The sequence below is a fragment of the Podarcis tiliguerta genome, assembly GCF_965153285.1.
Source record: "Podarcis tiliguerta genome assembly, chromosome: 1".
Lineage (NCBI taxonomy): Eukaryota > Metazoa > Chordata > Lepidosauria > Squamata > Lacertidae > Podarcis > Podarcis tiliguerta.
In genome coordinates, this window is record NC_139534.1 from 95,231,047 (window position 1) to 95,254,667 (window position 23,621).

The following is a 23,621-nucleotide window of genomic DNA, read 5'->3' on the forward strand; positions in this document are numbered from 1 at the left end:
CCTGTAACTCAGAAGATCATGGGAGTAAAGTGTTGAAATTTGGGGCAGTATACCAGTATACAGTTCTTTCCTGCTGTTTTCGTGGGGTTAGTGGTGATGTTGTCCAGTGATGATATTGTCACAGGAGGACGCGGGTGGCGCTGTGGTCTAAACCACTGAGCCTCTTGGGCTAGCCTATCCGAAGGTCGGCAGTTCGAATCCGCATGACGGGGTGAGTCCTGTTGCTCTGTCCCAGCCCCTGCCAACCTAGCTGTTTGAAAAGATGCCAGGGCAAGTAGATAAATAAGTACTGCTGCAGTGGGAAGGTAAATGGTGTTTCTGTGCGCTCTGGTTTCCATCACAGCATTCTGTTGCGCCAGAAGCGGTTTAGTCCTGCTGGCCACATGACCCAGAAAGCTGTCTGTGGACAAATGCTGGCTCCCTCTGCCTGAAGCAAAATGAGTGCCACAACCCCATAGTCACCTTTGATTGAACCATCCATGGGTCCTTACCTATTGTGTCACACCATACCCATTAGGGCAAATAAAATTTAGTATAGCATGGGTCTATATCAGCCCCAAACCCAGTGTTCCATAACCCAGCAGGTCCTGCGGTATGAAAGGAACATTAGAAAATTGGATGGAAGCTCTAGCGTTATAATCAGCAAATCTAACACATCTGAATGCACTCTTAGGTGCAACACTCAAGTTTTAATCAATTGTTAACGCAATATCTAATTATATCAAAAATGATAATTGGATTACATGCAAATTGAAATTGTTTTATTTGCTTTTATTAATTTATTTGGATGTGTTTTATTTCATACTAATATTTACACCAGCATTTGAACTTTCAATAGTGTAATCTAGTATTTTAAAGTGTTTACTGGTTCAGTATGTAGGAACATTATGTCAAATCTTGCTCAATATTATCTACTTTGGCTTGCAGCAGCTTGCAAGGATTTCAAACAGAAGTCTTTCTGACCACGATCTGGAGATGTCTAGGACTGAAACTGGAACCTTCTAAATGCAGAGATACCACTGACTTATAGTCCTATTACACTACAAATACAAAGTTATGTTGGGAGAAATCTTTTCAGCCATATTCCATTGGCCAAGCAGTTTGTTAATGTTTAGCAGATCCATAAGAAAATAGTAACATAGTTCAGAAACACGCTAAAAGTTTGAAGTACGGTATGTGTTTTTTCTAGCAATGTGACCAATAACTCATATGCGTCACAGTTCTTGTGACAGGCTGGTATTTTGGATTATATTTTGAAGGAGATTAGATACTTGTTTTCGTTCTGTTTTTAAAAAAATTGTGGGGAGGATAACATCTTTCTGACAAGCTTTTCTTCTTCTTTTTAACAGGAAATGTTACTGTAGAAGATTAGTCAGATGCCTCCTCTACTTTCCTTGCATCACATGGTGTGTCATGCAAGGTTAGAAATACTGACCTCATAATTTAAATTAAATAATTAGGCAAACACAATGGAAGGCACTTATACTGTCCTCCAGTTGCACAGACCCATTATGGAGCTTTGCTACGTCAGCTTCTATCTCCCAAAGGGGAAAGTCAGAGGGTTCACATACAAGGGCTGTGTAACTCTGGACAAGTCCAGTAAACATTATCATCGCTGCTATCGAGTGAGCGAAGGCTCGGAGGCAGTCGGATCGAGAGGGCAGACCTGTGAAAACATTGGAGACATCTTCTTCAAGCAAACAACTACTAAGGATATTCTCACTGAGTTGTATAAACTGAATGCTGAGAAGGAGAGGCTGTTGGCTACTCTCCTTAGTTCAAGCCACATTCTAGGTGTTAAAATGGGGAACCAGGAAGGGAAGCTGCAAGACATTTCTGAAAGCCTGAAATATAGCCATGATGGCAGACAGGGTTTCAAGGATCAACAAGAGTCTCTGTCGGGATCTATGGAGAAGAGGTCCACTCCAAAAAACAAAAAAACAAGGAGATTCAGCAAACGGAGAGAGAGCATTGAGGACTTCATAAATAAGAAAATGAAAAGGAAGACACCTGGCGTTTTGGAGCCGCCAGCATTAAACAGCAAAGCAATGTTGTTGGGAAATGATAAATTTATTTCTGCCAAATATTCCAGCTCATTTGCATGTTCTCGTCAGGAGAAGGTGGAAAACAAAGATGATTTATCATCAGATGTGAATAAACTAGCAGAAGGATCAAGGAGAGAGTGGTATTTGCTTGAGAACAGCCGGGCTTTGGGGTCTGATACAGATCTCTCTGTTTCTTTCTCTGAGTACGACAATGATGTGTTTGGACACTGTTTTGCACATAGCCATAGTCTGCTAGATGATGTAGAGGACACCCTTAAAGGGATCCAGGTGCAGCAGAGCAGCCCGTTGCGGACCTCTTTCCAGGGAATGTCAACCAATGAATCTGAGGCTTTTGAGAAGACCTCAGCCTCTGAAATGGTGCACAGTTATGAGCGTATTGCAGGAAACTGCAAAAGCAAGCCTCACGTTGGAGTGGTCTCAAAAGCGGAAGTCTCTGAATGCTACCTGCAGAATGTTGGACGCGCCTCTGTGGAATACTGTGAAGTACCTTATGCCTCAAGTGAGGGGAGCAAAGAATCCGTCGGTTCTGGTTTCGCCGCTGTAACGCAGGAGAAAGAGCAGAAAAGCTATATTCCACAACATAAAGGAGAACAAGACCATGTTATTGACGACTCGTGTAGTCTAGCGGGAGTCGTCAATAAAACCTTACTGAAAGTTACACAGTATGACAGATTAGATGAAACGGCAGAATGGAAGCGATTACAGGCTGTTACAAGAACAGACAGAAGCCCAGCAGGCTTGGTGTATGAAAAAAGAGCTACGGTACCCCAGGAGGACAAAAAGCATTTGTCTTTACACCTGCCAATAAATCTGAGTCCCGATCCTTGCCAGGCAAGGACCATCATTAAACAGGAAGATAAAAGGCCACTGTCTCCATCCTTAGTAGCAATTAGCAATGTTTTTAATAATTCCTATCCACTGTCCAATACATACAAACAGATGTCGCCTCTTCCTTCACCTTTGTCCTCAAGTCTGCCTAGCCCACAGCTACACCACAGAATACTTCCATTGCCTATGCTTGACACTGAAGAAGAGTCTGGCGCTAGCGATGATTGCCGTTCAAGACATTCCACTACAAATTTCTCATTGGGCAAAGATTTTGAAGCACAGTTGCAACTCAGGTTTTCTGAATTTGGACATCCCGGACTTTCTGTGAGACAACCAGGGCTACATCAAGTTGCCAGTGAGGACGACTTTGAAAAAAGCACCCTTCAAGACAAAAACCGTGTTCAACTACAGCACAAACTGCACCCAGGTTAGTCATATTTAAAATATTTTAAAATGCCAAGAATAAGCCAAAAATCATTGGGAATTTCTGTTGTGTAAGTCCTATTGAAATTTATGAGATCTGCAAAGGACAAGCTGTGGAAGCGTGTGTGTGTGTGTGTATATATATATATATATATATATATATATGCACGCAAGGTGTGAACGTTTAGTAGACTCGTTAGATTAACCTTGTAAATTTGCTGTCGCTTGTTTTTATTTCCATTAGTGAATTGACCAGTCACGTTTTTACATTTTCACAATAACCCTTTTTCTTCAAGCCTTCAAATATAGGCAAAATATGCCAAAGACCTTTCTTGATTCTTGTATATTTAACAAACAAATTAACAAAAACACTTGCTTTATCATGTTTCAAATACAATCTGCCACACAGCACTATTTAAAATGCCTGAATGGAATCACAAAACTGTAAAATAATACTGTGTCTGCATAACACGGCACATTTAGTTGTTTTTCTATACTGTTTTTATTTTATTTTTAAAGTTTTCAAAATTTATTCCCTACAAGTGGCAGTCGGAGCAGTTTTACCCTGAGTTACTTCTGAAAACAGCAACAATTTTGGTCAAGAGATTTTCAGGTTTTGCAACTATGCATGCTTCATGGAGAAATATGTACACATCCATATGATGTTATTTTTCTGAACACACATCTTTAACACCACAGTCCTATGTGTCTACTCAGAAGTAAGTCCAATGGGGCATACTTTTAGATAAGTACGGTATGTATCAGATTGCAGCACTAAGCTGAAACCCTATACATACTTACTTGATAAAAGTTACTTCTGAGTAGACATCTGTAGGACCGTCCCGTCCTGTAAGATATGTTTATGGTAATAAAGACAAAAGTCTTCCATGGAATTTTGCCCACAATGAACTGATATCTCAAAATCTGGGGCCTAAATTTAATTTAACTATGCATTCTAAATATAGGCTTTGTGGATGTAGTTAAATGTGTTTTTGCTACATATTTTTTTTACAATCTCTTGTTACTGTCAGAAATAGCTGTCCAAATATTGAATGTAGGAGAGCAATAACCTATTTTGTTTAGATGTTTTGCATTCATTGTTGAATAAGGTATGACAAAATACATTTTTTCACATGCAAAAGACAGAAATCCTAAAGATACCTAAAATGTCAGTCAGTTTATTTGTTAAAATCGTCTTGCATTTTGCATCATCTTTCCTCTGTGAAATGTTAATTCTAAAATTGGTGCTGGTACATACAGAGCTTCCCTTTTAGTAATTTAATTAATGTTTTTGAAGCACATTAAGGGTTAAATACTTCCCAAATTCATAGCAGATAATTTCTCCTATTTACAAAGCAGGGATATTTATGAACTAAAAAAAATGTATTTCAAAGAATTTAATGCAGTTCCACGGCTGAAAAGCCTTCTGTAGTTTTAACTGGAGTCACAAGGCAAGTCTGGTGAGTCAGATGCTTGTATTCTGATGAACGAACTTTCCTGAATAATTACTGTCACTTTCATTGCTGCAGACAAGCCCCAGGACTGCTTAAAATCAATATAGCAATCAGAAATTGGAAAGATCTCACAGAAATAGATGCTAGGATAATGGCAGTAACAATTTGGGATGTTGCTACATCTTCTCATTTTCTTTTCCAGTGAAGCCCTCCTTAACAGAAATGAGTTGGCATGTTAATTACACTTTGAATTGAAAGTATCTCTCTGATCAGTGTACGTGATAATGTTTTACTGCTAGGTATCTGCAGTAATAGCTGGAATGCCAGGCGTGCAAGTTCTGTTTAAATCAGTGCGAGGCTTACCTCTCAGTAAACTTGGTTCGAATTGGGTTGTGGGCTATTGTTGTGCTCAACCTCCCTATCTAAGCACTGTGTTCTTTTAAGGTAAGCTACTCAGGTGTGCACAGTGAAGGAAGAAGGGGCAGCTATTGTTTCCTTAGATCCTAGTGTAGTGCTATACCCCAGGTAGACTATTCATAGTAGGCCTTTTGACCTAGTCTGAGTCTTTCTCCTGGCAACTGCAAAATCAGCCTTCCGATAGCGTCATCATCTTGCTCCAGATATTTGTTTGCTGTATTTTTACAATGCTTTTCTATAAACTATAACCATAGTGACTTATAAAGCAGGAGTGGGGAACCTCAAGTGTGGCCCTCCAGGGCTTTCTATCTGGCCCTTGAGAGTCTGCTCAGTGCACACACACACCCCACTCTAAGCCATATATCCTCATCTCACACCATGTCCCTCCACTGAGTGCTTTTGCCTGGTTGTTGCATATCCTTGAACTTTGGTAATAACTCTTCCTTCACTGGATAGAGAAATGTGTGTGTGAGTGTGTAGAAACTTGTGACGTGGAACACAGCCTGCTTTGTTGTTGGTTGGTTGTTGTTGTTGTTTAGTCGTTTAGTCGTGTCCGACTTTTTGTGACCCCATGGACCAGAGCACGCCAGGCACTCCTGTCTTCCACTGTCTCCCGCAGTTTGGTCAGACTCATGTTGGTAGCGTCGAGAGCACTGTCCAACCATCTCGTCCTCTGTCGTCCCCTTCTCCTTGTGTCCTCAATCGTTCCCAAACAGCCTACTTTACAAAGCTAAAAATAAAACTCATTGTTCCGTCCATTTTTTCCTCTGGCCTTCAACCACTACTGATCTGTGCCCCCGGAAGGTTGCTCATGAGGAAATGTGGCCTTCAGGCTGACAAAAGGTTCCCCACACCTGTAACAAAACCATAAAGAATTGTTTAAAAACATAGTAGAATTTAAGTGGCAACAGTCGTAGGATGATGTCATACCCTCCAAGATGATGCAGCCCAAATCTGGGACACCATCTTCAGAGTCTGAAATCCTGCATGAGTCATGTGACTCGCTTGAGATTGCGGACCCAGAAAAAGCACTTTTTCAGGGCCAGAACTCAGACCGAAATTGTATGATCACAAGGCACCCAAAAAGGCTGCTGTGCTCTCACAGGAAAAAACAGGATGTCCTGGCTTTTCTAGGGCAGTTGATGGGTATCAAATGTGGCTACCTGTCAGCTAGCCTTGTTGCAACATGTCTTCCTGCTCCCCTCCCAATCTGCCTAATGCCCCATCCCAGGGGAAGCTAACCTTGTGTTCTCCAGAAGTCTCATCATTCCTGACCACTGGCCATATTGGCTGGGGCTTTCGGGAGTTGGCTGCCCTTCCCTATCCAGTTTCTTGCATAACTAACTGCCTGCTGTTGTACAACCGTATGCTCATTCTAGCATGCATGCACAACGCAGTCCTTTGGACAGACCTTTTGGCTCAGAATCTGTTCTTCATTTCCCCCTGCCCCTGGACTGACCTTCTTTTTCATTTCCCACCCCCACCCCCGCTGTTTGTGCTCCATCCTGCCAAGATTGGCACATTGACTTCCCATGCGCTTGGCTGCCTATGGCCCAGTCCTGGTGGCTGTGTACAGAAGAACAAAGTCTGGCCTGTAGAATAGCCATTGCTTTTTACAGTCTTCGCAAAAGACAGGAAATTATTTCTGCAGGAAGCATCGATATTTCAGTGATCAAAGTTGTATTTGAGAAAGTTGTACTTGAGGGAAAAAATATCGCTCAAGGCTATAGCCCATTGCTACAACACTACCTGAGTCCAGCAAAGACTCTAGCCGCCTCTTCCGCCGCAACTAGTTGCTGGAACAAGAAATTGGATCTTTGATCTAAAAAGAAACAAGCAAGCTTAATAAGAGGAATTCAGTCGGAAAGTCTTGTGATGTGCCCTTAAGTAAAAAAAAACCAGTTTACAAAACAGAGGAACCTTTTACAGGCCCTCTGAAAAAAAAGACAGCTGATCTGTTGTTTGTTGATGTGTTCTCATTATGATACTGTGAAAAAGCGTCTCCGGTTATAGTTTTTGAACAGGACACTCTTAAGCAACATTGGTAGTGTTGTTTCTTTGTGAATGTGGCTTCCTCCTCAAAGCCAGTCACTGAAGGGTAGCAAAGTGAATTAAACTGGAATGAAAACCCAGACGCAGCTTAATGTTTCATGGTTGTCATTGATGAACAATTCAGTATTCTGTGGGACAAAAGAGCAGTACCAATTTCCTGTTTGTACTACCATGACACAGTGTTAAAAAGGGTTTTGTTTTTTAAAAAACCTCCCTTATCAATACATGAAGGGATTTCTAAGAAAGCTTGCAGGTCCTAAATGTGTAGTAAAGGGAGATAAACGTTTAATAATAATAATAATAATAATAATAATAATAATAATAATATTGCAGACAGAATTCAGAATTGGCATCTGAATAATAATTCCCCCGCCCCCAATCTGACATGTTCTAAAATGATGTACATTAGCTGAGCCTATTCAGAATTGAGCTAAAGGAAGTCTTCCTGATTTTATTTAGCAACTCAGTCAGCTGGGCGGGGTACTAATAATTGATGATGATGTTGTGAGAATTATAAGGTCTAAGATATAAAATAAATGTTCATAAATGTACCAGGCAGAAACATACATTTCAAAGTGTTGGTGATGACCTTTAAAGCCCTAAACGGCCTTGGTCCTGTATAACTGAAGGAGCGTCTCCACCCCCATCGTCCAGCCTGGACACTGAGATCCAGCGCCGAGAGCCTTCTGGCAGTTCCCTCACTGCGAGAAGTGAGGTTACAGGGAACCAGACAGAGGGCTTTCTCGGTAGTGGCTCCTGCCCTGTGGAACGCCCTCCCTTCAGATGTCAAGGAAATAAATAAATATTTTACTTTTAAAAGACAACTGTTTAGGGAAGTTTTTAATATTTGATGCTATATTGTTTTTAATATTCGGTTGAAAGCCACCCAGAGTGGCTGGGAAAGCCAGCCAGATGGGTGGGGTATAAATAATAAATTATTATTATTATAAGGGCCACATGCCTGAAGGGCAGTCCTGAAGCCATTTTGACTCTCCCAAATTGACTTCGAATGTTTCTCTCAAAGGAGGAAGGAAATGGGAAACCCTCCCCATGGTCTCTTTGCTCACAAATCCTGTCTTAAGGGCATATCTGTGTATGAATATGGTGAGCCTGCGACCTGGATTCAGGAACTGAGTATTTACCATCACAAAAGACTGGCCAGGATACCCAGGTAAAAGCAATCAGTGACCATTATCAGGTATCCTGCCAGACAAGATTCTGCTGTAGACCAACCCTTCTGTGATGTATGTATGATGTATGGGGGGGGGGGGTCTTGAGCTACAGGGTGGCAATTTCAAAAATCTATATAAGGGCTTGCGCACCATGGTTCTGTGTTCCTGCTCCCTCCTGCGTGGGGGCGGTGTGTGTGAGCACCCTGTTGCAACAGTTTAATAAAGATCAGGCTTACTAGCTGCTTTGCTTCTCAATATTCTCTGGTTGGCCTCTGTTATTTTCTCCTACCGATAGAGAACCTACATAAGGACTGTATATGGGCTCTTGGGTACCCCATAAGGGAAAAGGAGCAGTTTTTTCTTATAACGATGATGATGATGGTGGTGCCAGGATCAAGCCATGGTTCAGTGATAATCTGAACCAGAGTTAAATGGCTGGTGAATCCTTCTTAACTAACAGAACATCTGTCAATGGAAAAGGGAGAGAGGTATTTTTTGACTTGTGTCCCCTTGTATCTTCCCTTCCCCGAATTTTTTGCTCCAGATTGCTGGGCAACCCTCTAGGGTACATGGGGTGTGTGCGCTTCGGGGAGGAGGAATTGCCCAAAATTGCCTTTCATTAGCAGAGTGACACCCATTAGGTTCTACCCATATTCATGAAACTGGCAAAGGATTACATCCATTCAAAATATTTGCACGGAGGTATCAGAGAAGCTACTTTTACAACCACTAAAGTGTAATATGTATGCCTAATAATAATATACTGGTTTTAACTGGCTTTACTTTGAATAATAAGATGTGAGAATTACACTGAAAAGTAATTTAAATCTGTGAGCTAAAGCCACTAAATCTAGTTAACTTTTGAACTTAAGGAGTCAATAGACTGTGTAAGGATTTTCTGGAAAATGACTTTAAATGTCTTTGTTCTTTTGTGGCATTTCTCTCCTTATCCTCAAGAGAAAGTGTGATGAAGTGCAACTAATTAGACACTTTTGATGGAAGCAAAACGTATAGTTCAGAATATTAAGTTACTTTTGACATCACCTAAGAAAAAATAAGTGACTATAAGTCAATGTTTAACCAAGGGGAGAAAAAATCGATTTTAATAGAGACCAAGCGGTTTGCATGGTTCTCACATTGCATTGAGTGTATAGAGAGAAAATAGTTAAAGCAGCCTTCAATATTTTGATAACCTGTATGAATATCAGATTGTTTTCAGTGTTCCTGTAAGTGATGTTAGGGTACTAATTTTGTTCATCCATTGGAATTTACTATTATAGACATGCATAAGAAAATCATGGGATTCTGGTGAGCTTTTAACATTAAACTTGTGTTTTATCTTTAGTACAAAAGCCGAGATGACAGAAGTTGTCTCGCTGGTGTTAATAGGTATCTTGCTTCAATCTTGGTACTTTGTGTCAGGGACAGATTATTTTATGGAATGAACACTTGATCTGGTAATGATCTTTATTTCTTGTTAGCGCATGAACTTTCAAATGTGACAGTTATGCCTCCCTGAGTAATGTAGTATAATTGCACTGCACAGTCAAAATGAACCAAATGACAAAAATATTTAAAGAGATCTGAGCTGGCTGCTTTTTAAGGGCAAGTTGGGGTCTAGAGTGTTGTTTAGTTATGCCAGAATTGACTATTGCCAGTTAAAAAAAAAAGCGGAGAGTTACACAATACTTTCTTCTGCTAAATGGCTCCCTTTTCCTCCTCCTTTGCAGTTTAAAGGATGGATAAAGTGAAATGCTGTGATTCTTCTTGGCAGAAAACACACACTGAAAGCTCCTGAGCCAAGCACAATTCCTGGGGTGGGGTGCTCTCTGACCCCAGAGTGTGATTCCTGCAACTGTCAAAACTAAAATGTGTGTGAATCAGCTCTGGTACAAAAAGTACTTATGCAGGTATCCATTTCTGTGTCCAATTACATGGACTACAAAATTATTATTATTATTTATATATATAATTTTTATTAGTTTTTTCAACATATCGTTTTCAACAGTAATTAAACATACTTTTATCTCTTATTCAAATTTTTGACTTCCATCAATCCTGTCTGAAAATTTTCCAGTCTAATCTCTCAGTATGCATTTCTTATCTTCCCTATTACATTTCAAACTCATAACCAATATCTCTATCTTTTTCTACTTTGTAACACTTCGTATATTTCTCCTTACAAAACTTCTTGTAGTCCTACTAGCGTAATTTGTTGATTACAGTTGCTCTTCAAATAATTCATATACTTCTTCCAATCTTCTGTAAATCTCTGGTCCCGCAGGTTTCAAATCCTTCCTGTCATTTTGTCCAATTCTGCATAGTCCATTAATTTCGTCTACCATTCCTCTTTCGTCGGAATTTCTGGACTACAAAATTATTTTACACCTGTAGTAGGGGAGGGAAAGTGCAGCTCCAGGACTTTTTGCAGAGCAGGAGCAGTGATGAAATCTGCCAGAGTGCCAGGATAACCTTCCTTGTTCAGGCAAGAGAATAAAATGATAATGAGGTTTCTCTAACTTTGTCACAGATTGACACAGAGGAAGGAGTTAGAGAAGGAGAAAAAAATATAATGGCGCAGTGGTTGGTTACGTCTTTCCTTTTTTTATCTTTGATGGGATTAATACCTCATACTAGCAGTTTTAAGCGGCAACTTCTTTGCAAGATTATTTGCATTTCAAATTAAAAGATTATATTTCAACAGGCTAAAAGTATTTGTTAAAAGCTTGGTATGTTTTACAAGTCGAACCTATGAAGTCAGAAGTCAGCATATTGTTGCAGTCATAAGGGCTAAAAACTCAGCTTTTTTAAAAAAGGAGGCTGTGAATTCCTAATTTGTAGCTTATTCTGTGGTTTTCCTAATAGAATCACTGCATGCATCCAGCTCTGCCTGTGATCACTGACCTAGAGTGGGAGCTTGAAATGCCAACTTTCCTGCGACAATTGAGATGGCCGTGTGAATATATGAAATGTAAGGTGCTTAAGTTTGAATTCTAGATGCCAGGCTTCTTCTGCTTCTACCTGTGATGCAGGTTTTCTTTTGTTTTGTTCAGGTGCAAGTTGCCTTATATAGGTGCAGTAATAATACCTATAAAGATGCGGCTAAGCTTCCCCCCACAAATAAATTCCTATAAAGGGAGGAACATCAAAAAAGGTCTATGTGTTCAGAGATTTGTTCAAGACTCTTGAGGGCAGAGAATAATTTTCTTGGCAGGAGGCCATGGTTACCTTGCCAGTTAATCCATCTGGAAATTGTTAGCCTTCTGATCTTCTCCAAAAGCTGGAACTGTCTCCCACACTTTGTAATTAGCAATGTGTGTTGCTCTTTATTTTTCCAGCTTCTACTTTTTTTCTTTTTTTAATGGAAAAATTGGCCACAAGTAGGTGGTGTTATAACATTTTTGAGATTGTGATATGTTTTATTTGGTAAATATTTTTAATATGTTTAGAGTTGGAATAGCCTTAGGTTACTGTACTCATTTGTTAAAGGCAACAAACATATGTTACTTGCAGCACAACAGAAAACCAGCAGCTGATTGGATAAACAAGGAAGGAAGGCAGGAAGCTGCCTTATATGAAGTCAGACCATTGGTTCATCCGGCTCAGTTCTGTTTGCACAGGAAGCATGCGAAGACAAGCTCTGGCAGACTGAGCAGACTAGACTATGGGTAGGCAAACTAAGGCCCGGGGGCCGGATCCGCCCCAATTGCCTTCTAAATCTGGCCCGCGGACGGACCGGCAATCAGTGTGTTTTTACATGAGTAGAATGTGTGCTTTTATCTAAAATGCATCTCTGGGTTATTTGTGGGGCATAGGAATTCATTTGTCCCCCCCCCCCAAAAAAAATATAGTCCGGCCCCCCACAAGGTCTGAGGGACAGTGGACCAGCCCCCTGCTGAAAAAGTTTGCTGACCCCTAGACTAGACCAGTAGTGGGCCAGGGGTCAAGACGGCAGTTTCGGCATGTGTTGTAGAGGGATGTGAGGGGCAGATGGGGCCCGTCAACCTTGGAAAGTAGCCCTTCTAGAAGAAGGAAAATTCTGATCCTAAACCTCTGCTGCCTTGTGGGATATCTTTGGGGGAAGAAAAGGCTAAGGAGTAAGCCCTACACAAGTCCAGAGTAGAGTCCCTAAGATGGTTAAATGGTGCCTTGTACACCTCCTCACATCTCTTGCGGCCAAACTGGTGTCAAATGTATTGCTCTGCTTTCCTTTGGACCACATCAGTGAGGACAAAAGGGGTTTTTTGTCTTGTGGGCAGCCCTGGACCTCCATACACACCACACAGGCTTGTGCCCCAGTGAGGTCACCTCATTGCCGCTAATGCAGCAGTTTGACTTCACCCCTGGAAGTGAACTCCATTGTCTCTTGAGACAGATGGATGCCAACATGCAGAAACATAGATCAGGATCCATTTTGGTTTCTCTCTGTTTCTCATTATTCCGCATTTCAATTCTCCCCATTTCCACATTAGCTTGTGATTTAAAACAAAAACAAAAACAAAACTCTATAAATAAAATTTCTACAACTTTGCTTACCCCACCCATTCTTGTAGAACGTCATCACCCAAAATAAATCCATAATGCTTAATACTTTGAGCATTATTGGATCCTGGGACAATGTACTAGAGCTTTACCTGACTTTATTAGGCTGTCACAGAGGACTGGAGAGCTATTTTAATATATGTACCTGTTTGAGACCAAAGGTTAGGAAACAATAGCTATAAAGGTTTGGGTGTTGGCTTAGCTTGGGATTTTAAGGCCACTGTGTTGCAGCAGTGATTCAGTACTCAGTCCAAAATTAGAGCACAGCGAAGGCAGTGTGCAGATGTGGACAGCCTTAATAATAATAATAATAATAATAATAATAATACTTTATTTTACTCAAGTTAGTTAGACCCCTTTGAAGAGAGATGAGCTCTTTTTCGAACTGTTTTCTTTCAAAAGAAGGAGGACAGCTGAAAGCGTGTTTACAGTGGAGAAAGAATCGTTCCAGTTTGCGAAGGAAAGACCTGTGTTTCTGTGGCATCGTAAAGAATTCGGGATTCCACAAAGGTAACCTTATGCTAGTATGTAAGCAGAGCTTGCTGAAGGTAATTGAAAGAGCTGGCTTGCTAACCTTTAGATATAACAAGTGTTCCGATTTCTAGTGCATCAAATAGTGAGAAAGAAGAGGTATCTATAGAAGCGGGTCAGGTTGTGGGGAATGGTGGTAATCCAGATTATGGTGTTTTATAAACTGGTGGTGTTTAAGCATTGCGAGCTTTATATCTTTTCTGCTTTGAGGTTGCTGCTCACCCATCATACTGCGCTCTCGAGCTCTTTCCACCCTGGAGGTTTTGGTGGAGAGTTACCATAGCTAGTGGTGAACTGCTGCAATTCAGGAAAAGGGGCTTGCGAAGATACAGCACCTGTGCTACTTCCTTTAGCAAAATAGTTTCCCAGGTTCAGGAACAAGGGAAGGATAAATATATATGTCGGGAACAAGGGCGGAGGGTGGTGGTGGGGTTTAAAATCAACCTGAGAGGTTGAAAAGGTAATTAAAAGCTGTCATGGGGGAGAAACGGGCCTTCTCTGAATCACGCTGGGCAGGTGCAGAGGCCATTCAGTAGAGCATGAGACTCTTAATCCCAGGGTTGTGGGTTCGAGCCCCACTGGCTTCCTCAACCTTGGTCTTTCGGATGTTTTTGGCCTACAACTCCCATGATCCCTAGCTAGCAGGACCAGTGGTCAGGGATGCTGGGAATTGTAGTCTCAAAACATCTGGAGGGCCGAGGTTGAGGAAGCGTGGTGTAGAAGATTCCTGTATTTCAGGGGGTTGGACTAGATGACCCTCACGGCCCCTTCCAACTCTACAATTCTGTGATTCTATGATGTAGATCTTCACTTTACACATTTTTTCTCCTCTGGTGGGAGGGTGGCATTTTGTGGTTCGCCTCGGGTACCAAAATGTCTTGCCCTGGCCCTGATCAGAAAGAATCTACTGGCACAATGCATTTTCTGAAATAGATATTCAGCTGTACAGTATATATTAAAGCACTTTGCAATGAGGGCAAATTAAGGGCAGATCTTCACTGATCTATCCTGGGACTTTTTGGAAATTAAAAGTGTAGCAAACTGGATAAAAGTGCAATGGAAAGGAAGGAATTCTAAAATTAGCTATATAACCTTCCTTTTAATTTGGGGAGGTGTATCTGGATGTGAGCATATTTCAGAGGATAGCTTGTTTTCGTATCGTAGCTTATTTTCAGGTTAGCTGCCTGCTGTTTAAATATTGCATTGAGTTAGCCTGTATATTTGCACAGTCATTAATTACACAATACACTTTTGTTTTACTGATGCTTCATTACTGGCTTTGTTTTTCGTAAGGATCTCCTAGGTAAACCTCTGTAGCTGGTACAGGTGAAAAAGGTTTTGCATGGGCTTTTTGTTTGAAATCAGGAAAGATTTTTTTAAAAAGCTGTCTTGATTCAAAGGCTTCAATTTCATTCTTTTTAACAAATGGCATGCTAATTTCAAGGTCAAGTCCCATTATGGCTTTAGCCCAGCCTTTGCCAAGCTGGTTCTCTTCAGATGAGTTGGATGCTTAACTCCAGCCAATGGTCAAGTATTCTGGGAGTTGTCAATAACATTGGAGACCACCAGGTTGGCTAAGGTTCCTTTAACCTATCATTTATTTGTGTGTTTAAATTTATGTCCTGCTTGATTATAGGAAAAAAAACCTCAAAGGGGTTTACAAAAAAGATAAAACAATAAAATTATCCTTGGAAGATTTTCAGCCACAATTAAAAACATATAGAAAGTTAAAACCACAATGGAATAGACTAAAACAAATTAAAAGTCATACAGACTTTCTAAATATCTGGGTAGGCTTGTATAAATAAAAATGTATTCAGCAGGCAAATACAAAAATTACGGCGTCGGTGCTTCCACACTAAACAATCAAGTATGTAGGCTCCTGTAAAAGTGATGATTCTGCTGATCAAAGAGGTCGAGTGGACACATATGAGGTCAGGCGATCTCATAGGTGAACTGGTTCCAAGTTGTTAAGGGCTTTGTATATTAATAGTAACACCTTGATAGTGGCAGTAGCACCATACCCTCCAACAGACGCCATCTTATGGGATGTCACCTTCCTGTTTTTTCTTGCAGAAGGATAATGGCCATTTCGCACTAAAATCCACCCCCACCCCCCAAAAAAAGCACTTTTGGGGGCATAGTGCCCAAAACCATATTTTGGGGTGCCACATGAGATCATGCCCCCCCCCCCCCGAGCTTTTTCAGTGGAGGAAACACAACACAAATTCACGAGAGATCATGGCACCCAAAATGGCCGCCATCCTCTCAAGAAAAAAACCAGGATGCCTCAGTTTTTCCAGAACACTCCCTAGATCCAGAGATGTATGAGAACTATGACCCCTGTGATAAGTTTACTTTCTGTGCCAGTATTTTCAACAGTGGTAGCTGGTTAGCTTCAGACATTCTTGGAAGAAACAGATTTTCTAGACCCATTCCAGTCAGGTTTCAGGCCAGGGTTTGGCCAGCCTAGGCCACCTTGATGGTTGGAGCGCTCTGGAGGAAAGAAAGTGCAACTCTGTTAATCCTCCTGGATAACTTTTTGGCTTTTGATACTACTGACCAAGGTCACCCAGTGAGTTGCTCAGCTGAGCAAAGATCTCATTTTCTCAAAAGCAATGCAGACCCTCTGTACAGTGGTACCTCGGGTTAAGTACTTAATTCACTCCGGAGGTCCGTACTTAACCTGAAACTGTTCTTAACCTGAAGCACCACTTTAGCTAATGGGGCCTCCTGCTGCTGCCGCGCCACCGGAGCCCAATTTCTGTTCTTATCCTGGAAGCAAAGTTCTTAACCTGAAGCACTATTTCTGGGTTAGCAGAGTGTGTAACCTGAAGCATATGTAACCCGAGGTATCACTGCACTGCGTAGGTTCAGTTAAGAATACAAGATTTGATAGGAATGGAATCATTAACATCATTGCTGGTCATACAAATATAAATAATGTACCGTAGTTCAAATAGCACACAGATGAGATGGGAAGGGGGGGTCAAGAATAAGACTCCTGAGAAGCCTTTACTGCAGAGGTTGCCAACATTTTAAGTTCCATTTGGATTTTTGAGTGAGTGCTACCCTACAGTCACTGGTCACTTCTCTCCCTCCTCTTCCTAGATCAGTGCCACCTTCCCACAAAGCCACAAAACTAGAGAAATTCTTCTAACCTTCTCCTTCAGCTTTATGTGCTTTTCAAGGAAGAAAAAAGGTAGTAAGTGCTGGGGCTGGTGATTCAGAGGCTTTATGGCAACAAGGAATAACTTTGAGGGTGCTGCTGCTGCACCCATGGGTGCCACATTTGCAAACCTTGCTTCTCCAGAGACTGGGAAAGTGTAGCCCCCAGAGGCAGGATGGAGCTGGTGAAAGGAAAACCGAGAAAGAGGAAAAAGCAAGGGGAAGAACGTGTCAAGGAGGGCAGACCGGATAATTGGTAGCATTTGTGGTAGAGACAGATTGTCCCCGCATTGTCAGACGGCAAGCCTGTAAGTTTGGCCAGGAAAAAATGATTGGATACCTTCATGAAAGTAATTTTAATGGATGGAATAATCTGTTTTTTATTTTTTTAAAGCTCCACAATTTTGTCTTCTTAAATTTTATCCATACTAAAAATAGCTGGAAAATATTATGCAACTTTGTTGACACATGCCCAGACCAAAACCAATGGAAAATCAATTTAGCCCGGTGAGTAAAAGTATGGAAAATCTGTGCAACAAAACATCATAAATTAGAATGAAAATTTGAACTACATCCAGATTTAACAATGTTATTCTTTAGTTTCTCTTATCTGGTACTTATGATGAAGCATTTGTAGAATTAAATAAAGGAGTGACTATCAACATCTTATTGCTGACTCTGTTTTAGAGGTTTTCAAAACTTACCTGGCAAGGGGCTTAAAAGTAATACCTTTTAGATCCCTATCCATAAGAGTTGGGCTGAAATCCTGTGTACACAGTTACCCCCATCAAACATACTTGGGCTTTCTTCTGAGTAGAAATTAACAGGTTTTTTTTCTTCACAACACCTGCTGAACTCTTATTTAAATCTTAACTTTGTTAGGATCATGTCCTTTGTTAGAACCGACTTCATGTATTCTTTGCTTAGCATGGTATCATTTTCTGCTGGGCACCCTGCTCATGAATAGCATTTGGTATTTTAAACTACCAAGCATTTAAAACGGAGCTGATTTCATGGCAAATAGTTTAATAGATAAGGACTCACACCAGATCTGACCCACAGACTTACGATAAAAGCATTCAGAACACGCACAATGACATTTCTGGGGAAGAGTGAGGCAGGATCTGTGATAGCTACTTCTTCAGAACATTCACAACATCAAAACTATATCCAGCTCATGAAGGGAGGGGCAAAACACAAGGGAGGTGGGGAGAGCAATATCTGTACTGTATATCATCTTCCCATTGGTGTCAACGGCAGGGGAATTACAGTGGTATCTCAGTTTTTGAACGACTCTGTAGTCGAACGTTTTGGAACTCGAATGCTGAAAACCCGGAAGTAAACGCCCCGGTTTTTGAAAGCACCTCAGAAGTCGAACAGGAAACATGGTTGCCACTTTGCGTTTTCCATATTGAGGCTTCCGCTTCCAGTTTTTGAATGTTTCAGAACTCGAATGGACTTCTGGAACCAGAACCGAGGTACCACTGTACTTGTGCCATGTCCTGGTTTAGATGTCTGCCATGCCTGTACACCCTCCCACCAGGGAAGAAGGGGTGGATGAATATCTCCACCAGAAACAAGGGAATAAAGATCTACATTGGGAACTAAGAGGGAGGAATGGGTCAGCTCTGAATCATGCTGGGCAGGTCCAGAGTCCAGGAGACCCCAAAGGGCAGCCTCCATCATCTCTTCCCTAGGGGTGGGTGGAAACTGGCAGTGCCTCCTATTCTCTGAGAGGCCACTGCAGAGGCAGCATTGGAGTAGGGGGCTGCTGAGCTGGAAGTAGATCTGGTCTCCAAGGAGCACATGGCAGTGGCAACGGGCAATGCATTCTTTAGAGGCTAAATAATATTAATAATAATAATAATTTTTTATTTATACCCCGCCCTTCCTGGTTCAGAAAACCAGGCTCAGGGCGGCTAACAACAAATTTAAAACACTTAATTGATGCAACAAAAAAGCAGCATAAAATACAGTATAAAACGTGAATAACAATAAATTCAGAATTCAAAAATCAGTTTGGGGGGGAAATCCATCCAATAAACATTAGATGATTAGATGATCACCAGGGCTAGCTGGCTAAATTAGTCCTATTTGGGCCAGCGAGGAGACCAGGGGAGAATTAGCTGTGGGATCCCAGAGCGAGGGAAGGAAGGGGAATAAAAGGGGAATAAAAGATCAGGCTAAGTTCAGATTGAAAGCCTGGCGGAATAGCTCTGTCTTACAGGCCCTGCAGAAGGAAGCTAAATCCTGCAGGGCCCTGGTCTCATGGGACAGAGTCTGACTTCCTTAGGGCCTGGGACCTCTGAACTATGATTATTCATGGACCATAAGGTCCTCTGTGGGGCATACCAGGAGGCGGTCCCGTAAATACGAGGGCCTGTGGATTGTCACCTTGCCTCATGGGTGGGTTGACCGTGGGTATTAGGTATTGGCAGTTCTCCTCTTGTGGTGCCCACAACTCTGGCCCATTTTTAGGTGTCTGTGGGTGGAACTCCACCTGCAGAACCTTTCCCATACATTTACACGTGTGGGTTCAGTTAAGGCAGTATTTCTCCACTTCCGGTGGCATTGGGAGTCTTCTGTCTCATCCTAATGCCAGCACCCCCCTCCCCCCAGTTGATGAACCAGCGACAGTTGGATTGTACTCTTCAATGCTATGACCTTTTCGTTAATAAATACTGTTGCACACAACAACAGCATGCCTTAATTCCTCTCGTTGAGGTATTGTCGCAGTGATTCTGGAAAACCAAGCATTAGGTTACTTTAAACCAGATGCATAATTCATTTGGGCTACTTCTGACGAAGCCTTTTTGCGTGTGTAAATGATGATGTGCTTTGCCTTCCTCTGGCAGTAAAACGTGACACATCTGTCCTCCAGAAGATTTCATCTGAAAAGGCAAAAAAATAAAATAACAAACAAACAAGAAGATTCTGCTGCTGTCCTTGTTTAGTCCTTTAAAAGGGTTTTGCTAACAATGTCTCTTCCACGTGACAGTGGCTGGGTTGGGAAGCAGCAGCCGGGGCCTGTGGAATATCTTCCAAGTCGAGGTCATCCTAAAGGACAAACCATGCCACACATTCCCAAAAACATGACACAGGAAATCTGTGATTGATCTAACTTCTTGTTTTGTTTTTTCACTGAAGTGTAGTGTGGGGAGGGCAACTTTTTACTGGGAAATGATGCTGGGAGTAAGGTAAAACACTATGTCCACCTACCACCACCAAATACATCGTCTGCATCTTCCTCACCTGACCTCCTGTGGATGCATTATTATTATTATTATTATTATCATCATCATCACCACTACTAGTAGTAATACTACTACTAGTATTAGTATCAGTAGTATAGTAGTAGTATACTGCCCTGTACTTGCAGGTCCGCAGTCCTGGAAACACAAATGAAACACCAACCTGCAGTGCAATATGTAGTGTGGCCCTAAGCTGAAATATGCGGTTGAAATATCTTCACTGAGCAGAATTATGGTCCTTTGCTAAATGAACAACTGCATGGTTCTTATTGGAAACAAATCTGTTTTTATCAACAATTTTTTTATTATAGTGTCTTCTTAAAATATCGGGCATGACCCAACTGCATTTACTTATCTGAGAGTAAGCCCCATTGAGCACATACTTGCTTTTGAGTAAACATGCATAAGATGGTGCTGCAAACTTTCAATAGGAAACTTAAAATAGCCTTTCGTAAAATTGTGGACACCTAAAAGCACTTAAATGTGCCAGGATCATAACCTTAGTTTTTATAACATTTATAGATGGTGCCTAAGATAGTATGGTTATATGCTATGAGATTATGCTGTTGATTTTGATCACCTCTTTCCATGTGAAAAATATTTCACAAAATCGGTTGTGCTTATTCTGTTATTTAATCATTTCCCCCAGTCACATTCATAGGTGCTGTATTCTATCTCGCCACACCTCCTCATCTGTTCCTATAACGTACTAGTTTTAATTGATTGACTTTCTTTGTACTGTATATTGTCGTTATATTATATGCATGGGATTGTTGCATCTTTCGAACTCTAGAGGGCGCTAGATCTTAGGGATTTTAGGAAATAAAGACAAGCATGATTTCTATTTTCATTTGTGCCTTGGCTACTCTGTTGAACTGCACTTTTGTTCACAAGGGGAACCGACACACGAAACAGCTGTATGTTTTATTTAAGGGGGCTGTAGCCCTTATGTTTCCATGTGTAAGACCCCCGGCATTAGCAGCTAAATGTTCTCAGGTTTTCCTTACTTGGATTTCTCACGAGAAAGTGTTTCTTTGTACTGCGATATCAGATGAACAGATTGGAAGTAGGATTATGCAGTAGCCCTTACTTCTCTCTCAGGACCTATTTACAGAGGAGCCACATGGTCCTTCTGTATGAGCCACTCAGGCAACTGATAAGACCGTGTGCTGATTGGGTTGTTCACCAGTTTCAAATCAACATCAAAATCAAATTCAATATTAATTCAGCTTGGTGGTCACATGGTCTGCTAAGCCTGTGGCAGTGCAGTTGAAAATCACCACAAACTGATTTTAAAAGGGGGGGGGGACCCCTATAGATGTTATGCGCTCAAAGAGCCATGTGAATATGCCTTTAGTGAGAGTTCTGAAGAAATTTACACTGCCAAGAGTTCACGAAACTGAAGTTCCTGTTTATGTGAACATGGCCTAAGCAGGAATTTTGTAGAATTTGGCATCATTTTCACCTGACTAGTTTTTGCTCAGCAGCATGTTCATCATTTAACACATGTTTGATGTTTCTCAGTCTTCCTCATAACAGTCTCTGGTTTTTACTACATTCACTGTCACTGAGTGTCCTACCCCTTCAACTGTATGATATATTTCTAAGACCAATCAATTCCTAAAATTGCTCCCAAAGGTCCAGGCTGGGACAAAGAGTGGCCATGGGAGATAATGGTTGGAAAACAGTTGCATTCTCCATTGTACCAGAAGTCCTTGATACGCGGCCATGTTACCTAATCAGGTTAACAATAATCTTTACTGGCTCTGTCTGATTAAATTGCTGTTGTTGTGCTTGAACAAGGATAATTGTGAAGCGAGAAATGCAACTTTGCTGTAGACCTCTGATCCTCTACTAATGGTTATTGGCATTCTGGAAAACTTGTCAGTCTTCTGCTGTATGCATTCATGCAAGTACACAAAATCCTTAAGTCAAGTTAGTTCTTAGATGCGGGAGACAAAACTCTTAAGCCAGGAGCTAATTTTGCACCAAAAGTGTACACACACACAAAATAAAACAGCTCCTTAAATATTAAGATATTTTGTTCAGTTTTAGTGGTTTTAATGATTTTAATGTATTGTATTGTTTTAAAAATTGTGATATTTTATGTAACCAGTACTGGGAACATTCAGTGAAGGGCCGGCTGTAAGTATTAATGATATTACATAAATATTATTTCTATCTGGTACCTTCTGTTTAGTGTGACTCCATCCTTTGGGACGTCGTATCTGCAAGTGTGCTTCTCATCTATAGATATGTGCATCCGAACATGTACCTCATTTTCCCTCAATCTTGTGCAACTTTCATACTATGCTCTTGTTCTCTTGATCTGTCTGTCCACCATATTTCCCCCACAGCAGCCCCACAATCATTCAGTCTATGCCAGTCTCCACTGCTGCAGTGGCCTGTGGCTCCCCTACTTAAAAACTGCAGTACACCTCTATATACGGAGCCCATTTCCTTTGTATTTTCTCCTGGTTTTGTGGCATGGTGTGTAAAAGGATAACTGGAAGTTGCTCAGGTGCTAAATGCTATTGCATTTAGCATCCATTCAAATGTGTTTGTAGCCAGTTCCTGGTTTCTATCTCTTTGTCACACTGTCCCCCTCCATGCTTTGAAAGAGACAGTGGGGGCTGCACCTCTGGCTCTGCTCCCAAAGTCACACTGCTATCCTGACCATCTGAGTAGGTCAGAGGAGCCTATTCAAATAAGCCCCAATGGGTGCGGAAAACCCTGCCTGGGATCAGGGACACTGGTGGGTGGGACTGAGTGACCTGTGAAATGCTGAGGCAAGGCAAGTGGCACAGCTGCCCCATTGGACACATGGATCATTTTTCACACATATTATGCATGAACTGAGTGAATCTGTGGTGGGACAGGAACTTACGGTGGGGACCCTTAGATAGGAATGGGCTTGATGCTCAGTTTCTCCCATTAAGTTCTTAGCAGCAAAGTACTGTATTTTTTGCTCTATAAGACTCACTTTTTCTCTATTAAAAGGTAAAAGGAAATGTGTGTGCGTCTTATGGAGCGAATGCAGGCTGCACAGCTATCACAGAAGCCAGAACAGCAAGAGGGATTGCTGCTTTCACTGCGCAACGATCCCTCTTGCTGTTCTGGCTTCTGAGACTCAGAATATTTTTTTCTTGTTTTCCTCCTCCAAAAACTAGGTGCGTCTTGTGATCTGGTGCGTCTTATAGAGCGAAAAATACGGTAAATATGTTTCGTGCGGCTGGAAGAGATCTAGCACAAGGAATCAGCACCATCACAGTCTGGTCCATGTTAAATATGACAAATGTTCCCATGTACATCTCTTGGTTTTATTTTCCATATGTGAATGAAGGCAAGTAACATTCTTCTAATGGGGATATGCTTCACCGGGGGCAAAACTTTCCCTCCTGACCCTTGGTCACCTGGCTGTCCAAAGGGATAAAGTCAATCCTGTGTACAAAGGATACAAAGATGCTCTGGGCTGTCAAGCATCATGGTACTACTCAGGCCCTCTCTCCATTTCTGCTCCTACTTACCTGTTGACAAGCATTTTTCTAGTTCTCTAATCCAGGTTTGACTGGGAGACTTGTTGAGTCGATCATCTGTAATCAGGGTGTGCCTACGAAATCTGTTTTTGGTATAGAGCACAGGAGTTTTTGCAAAGGAGCTATGAACTTTTGAGTCTGTTTCAGACGAAGCTGTGAGAAAAGGGACACCCAAGACGGG

At 41.5% G+C, this 23,621-nt stretch overlaps 1 protein-coding gene and 1 long non-coding RNA gene across 6 annotated transcripts in view; one reads left to right on the forward strand and one right to left on the reverse strand.

Moving 5' to 3' along the window:
- LOC310681961 (formin-1-like) overlaps positions 1–23,621 on the forward strand; it is a 39,681-nt gene that overhangs the window by 13,577 nt on the left and 2,483 nt on the right. Inside the window, exon 2 of the mRNA XM_083450180.1 lies at positions 1,350–3,321. Coding sequence (XP_083306306.1) covers positions 1,470–3,321 — 1,852 coding nt within the window. The 5' untranslated portion in view covers positions 1,350–1,469. The remainder of the gene's footprint in view (positions 1–1,349; positions 3,322–23,621) is intronic.
- LOC310682500 overlaps positions 19,038–23,621 on the reverse strand; it is a 30,696-nt gene continuing 26,112 nt past the window's right edge. For 3 of the 5 annotated variants that reach the window (XR_014513914.1, XR_014513915.1, XR_014513917.1), the window contains one exon: positions 23,206–23,593. This is a non-coding gene — a long non-coding RNA (uncharacterized lncRNA). Of the gene's footprint in view, positions 19,545–23,205; positions 23,594–23,621 lie in introns of those variants that run through there. The other 2 variants (XR_014513913.1, XR_014513916.1) reach the window with 2 other exon arrangements.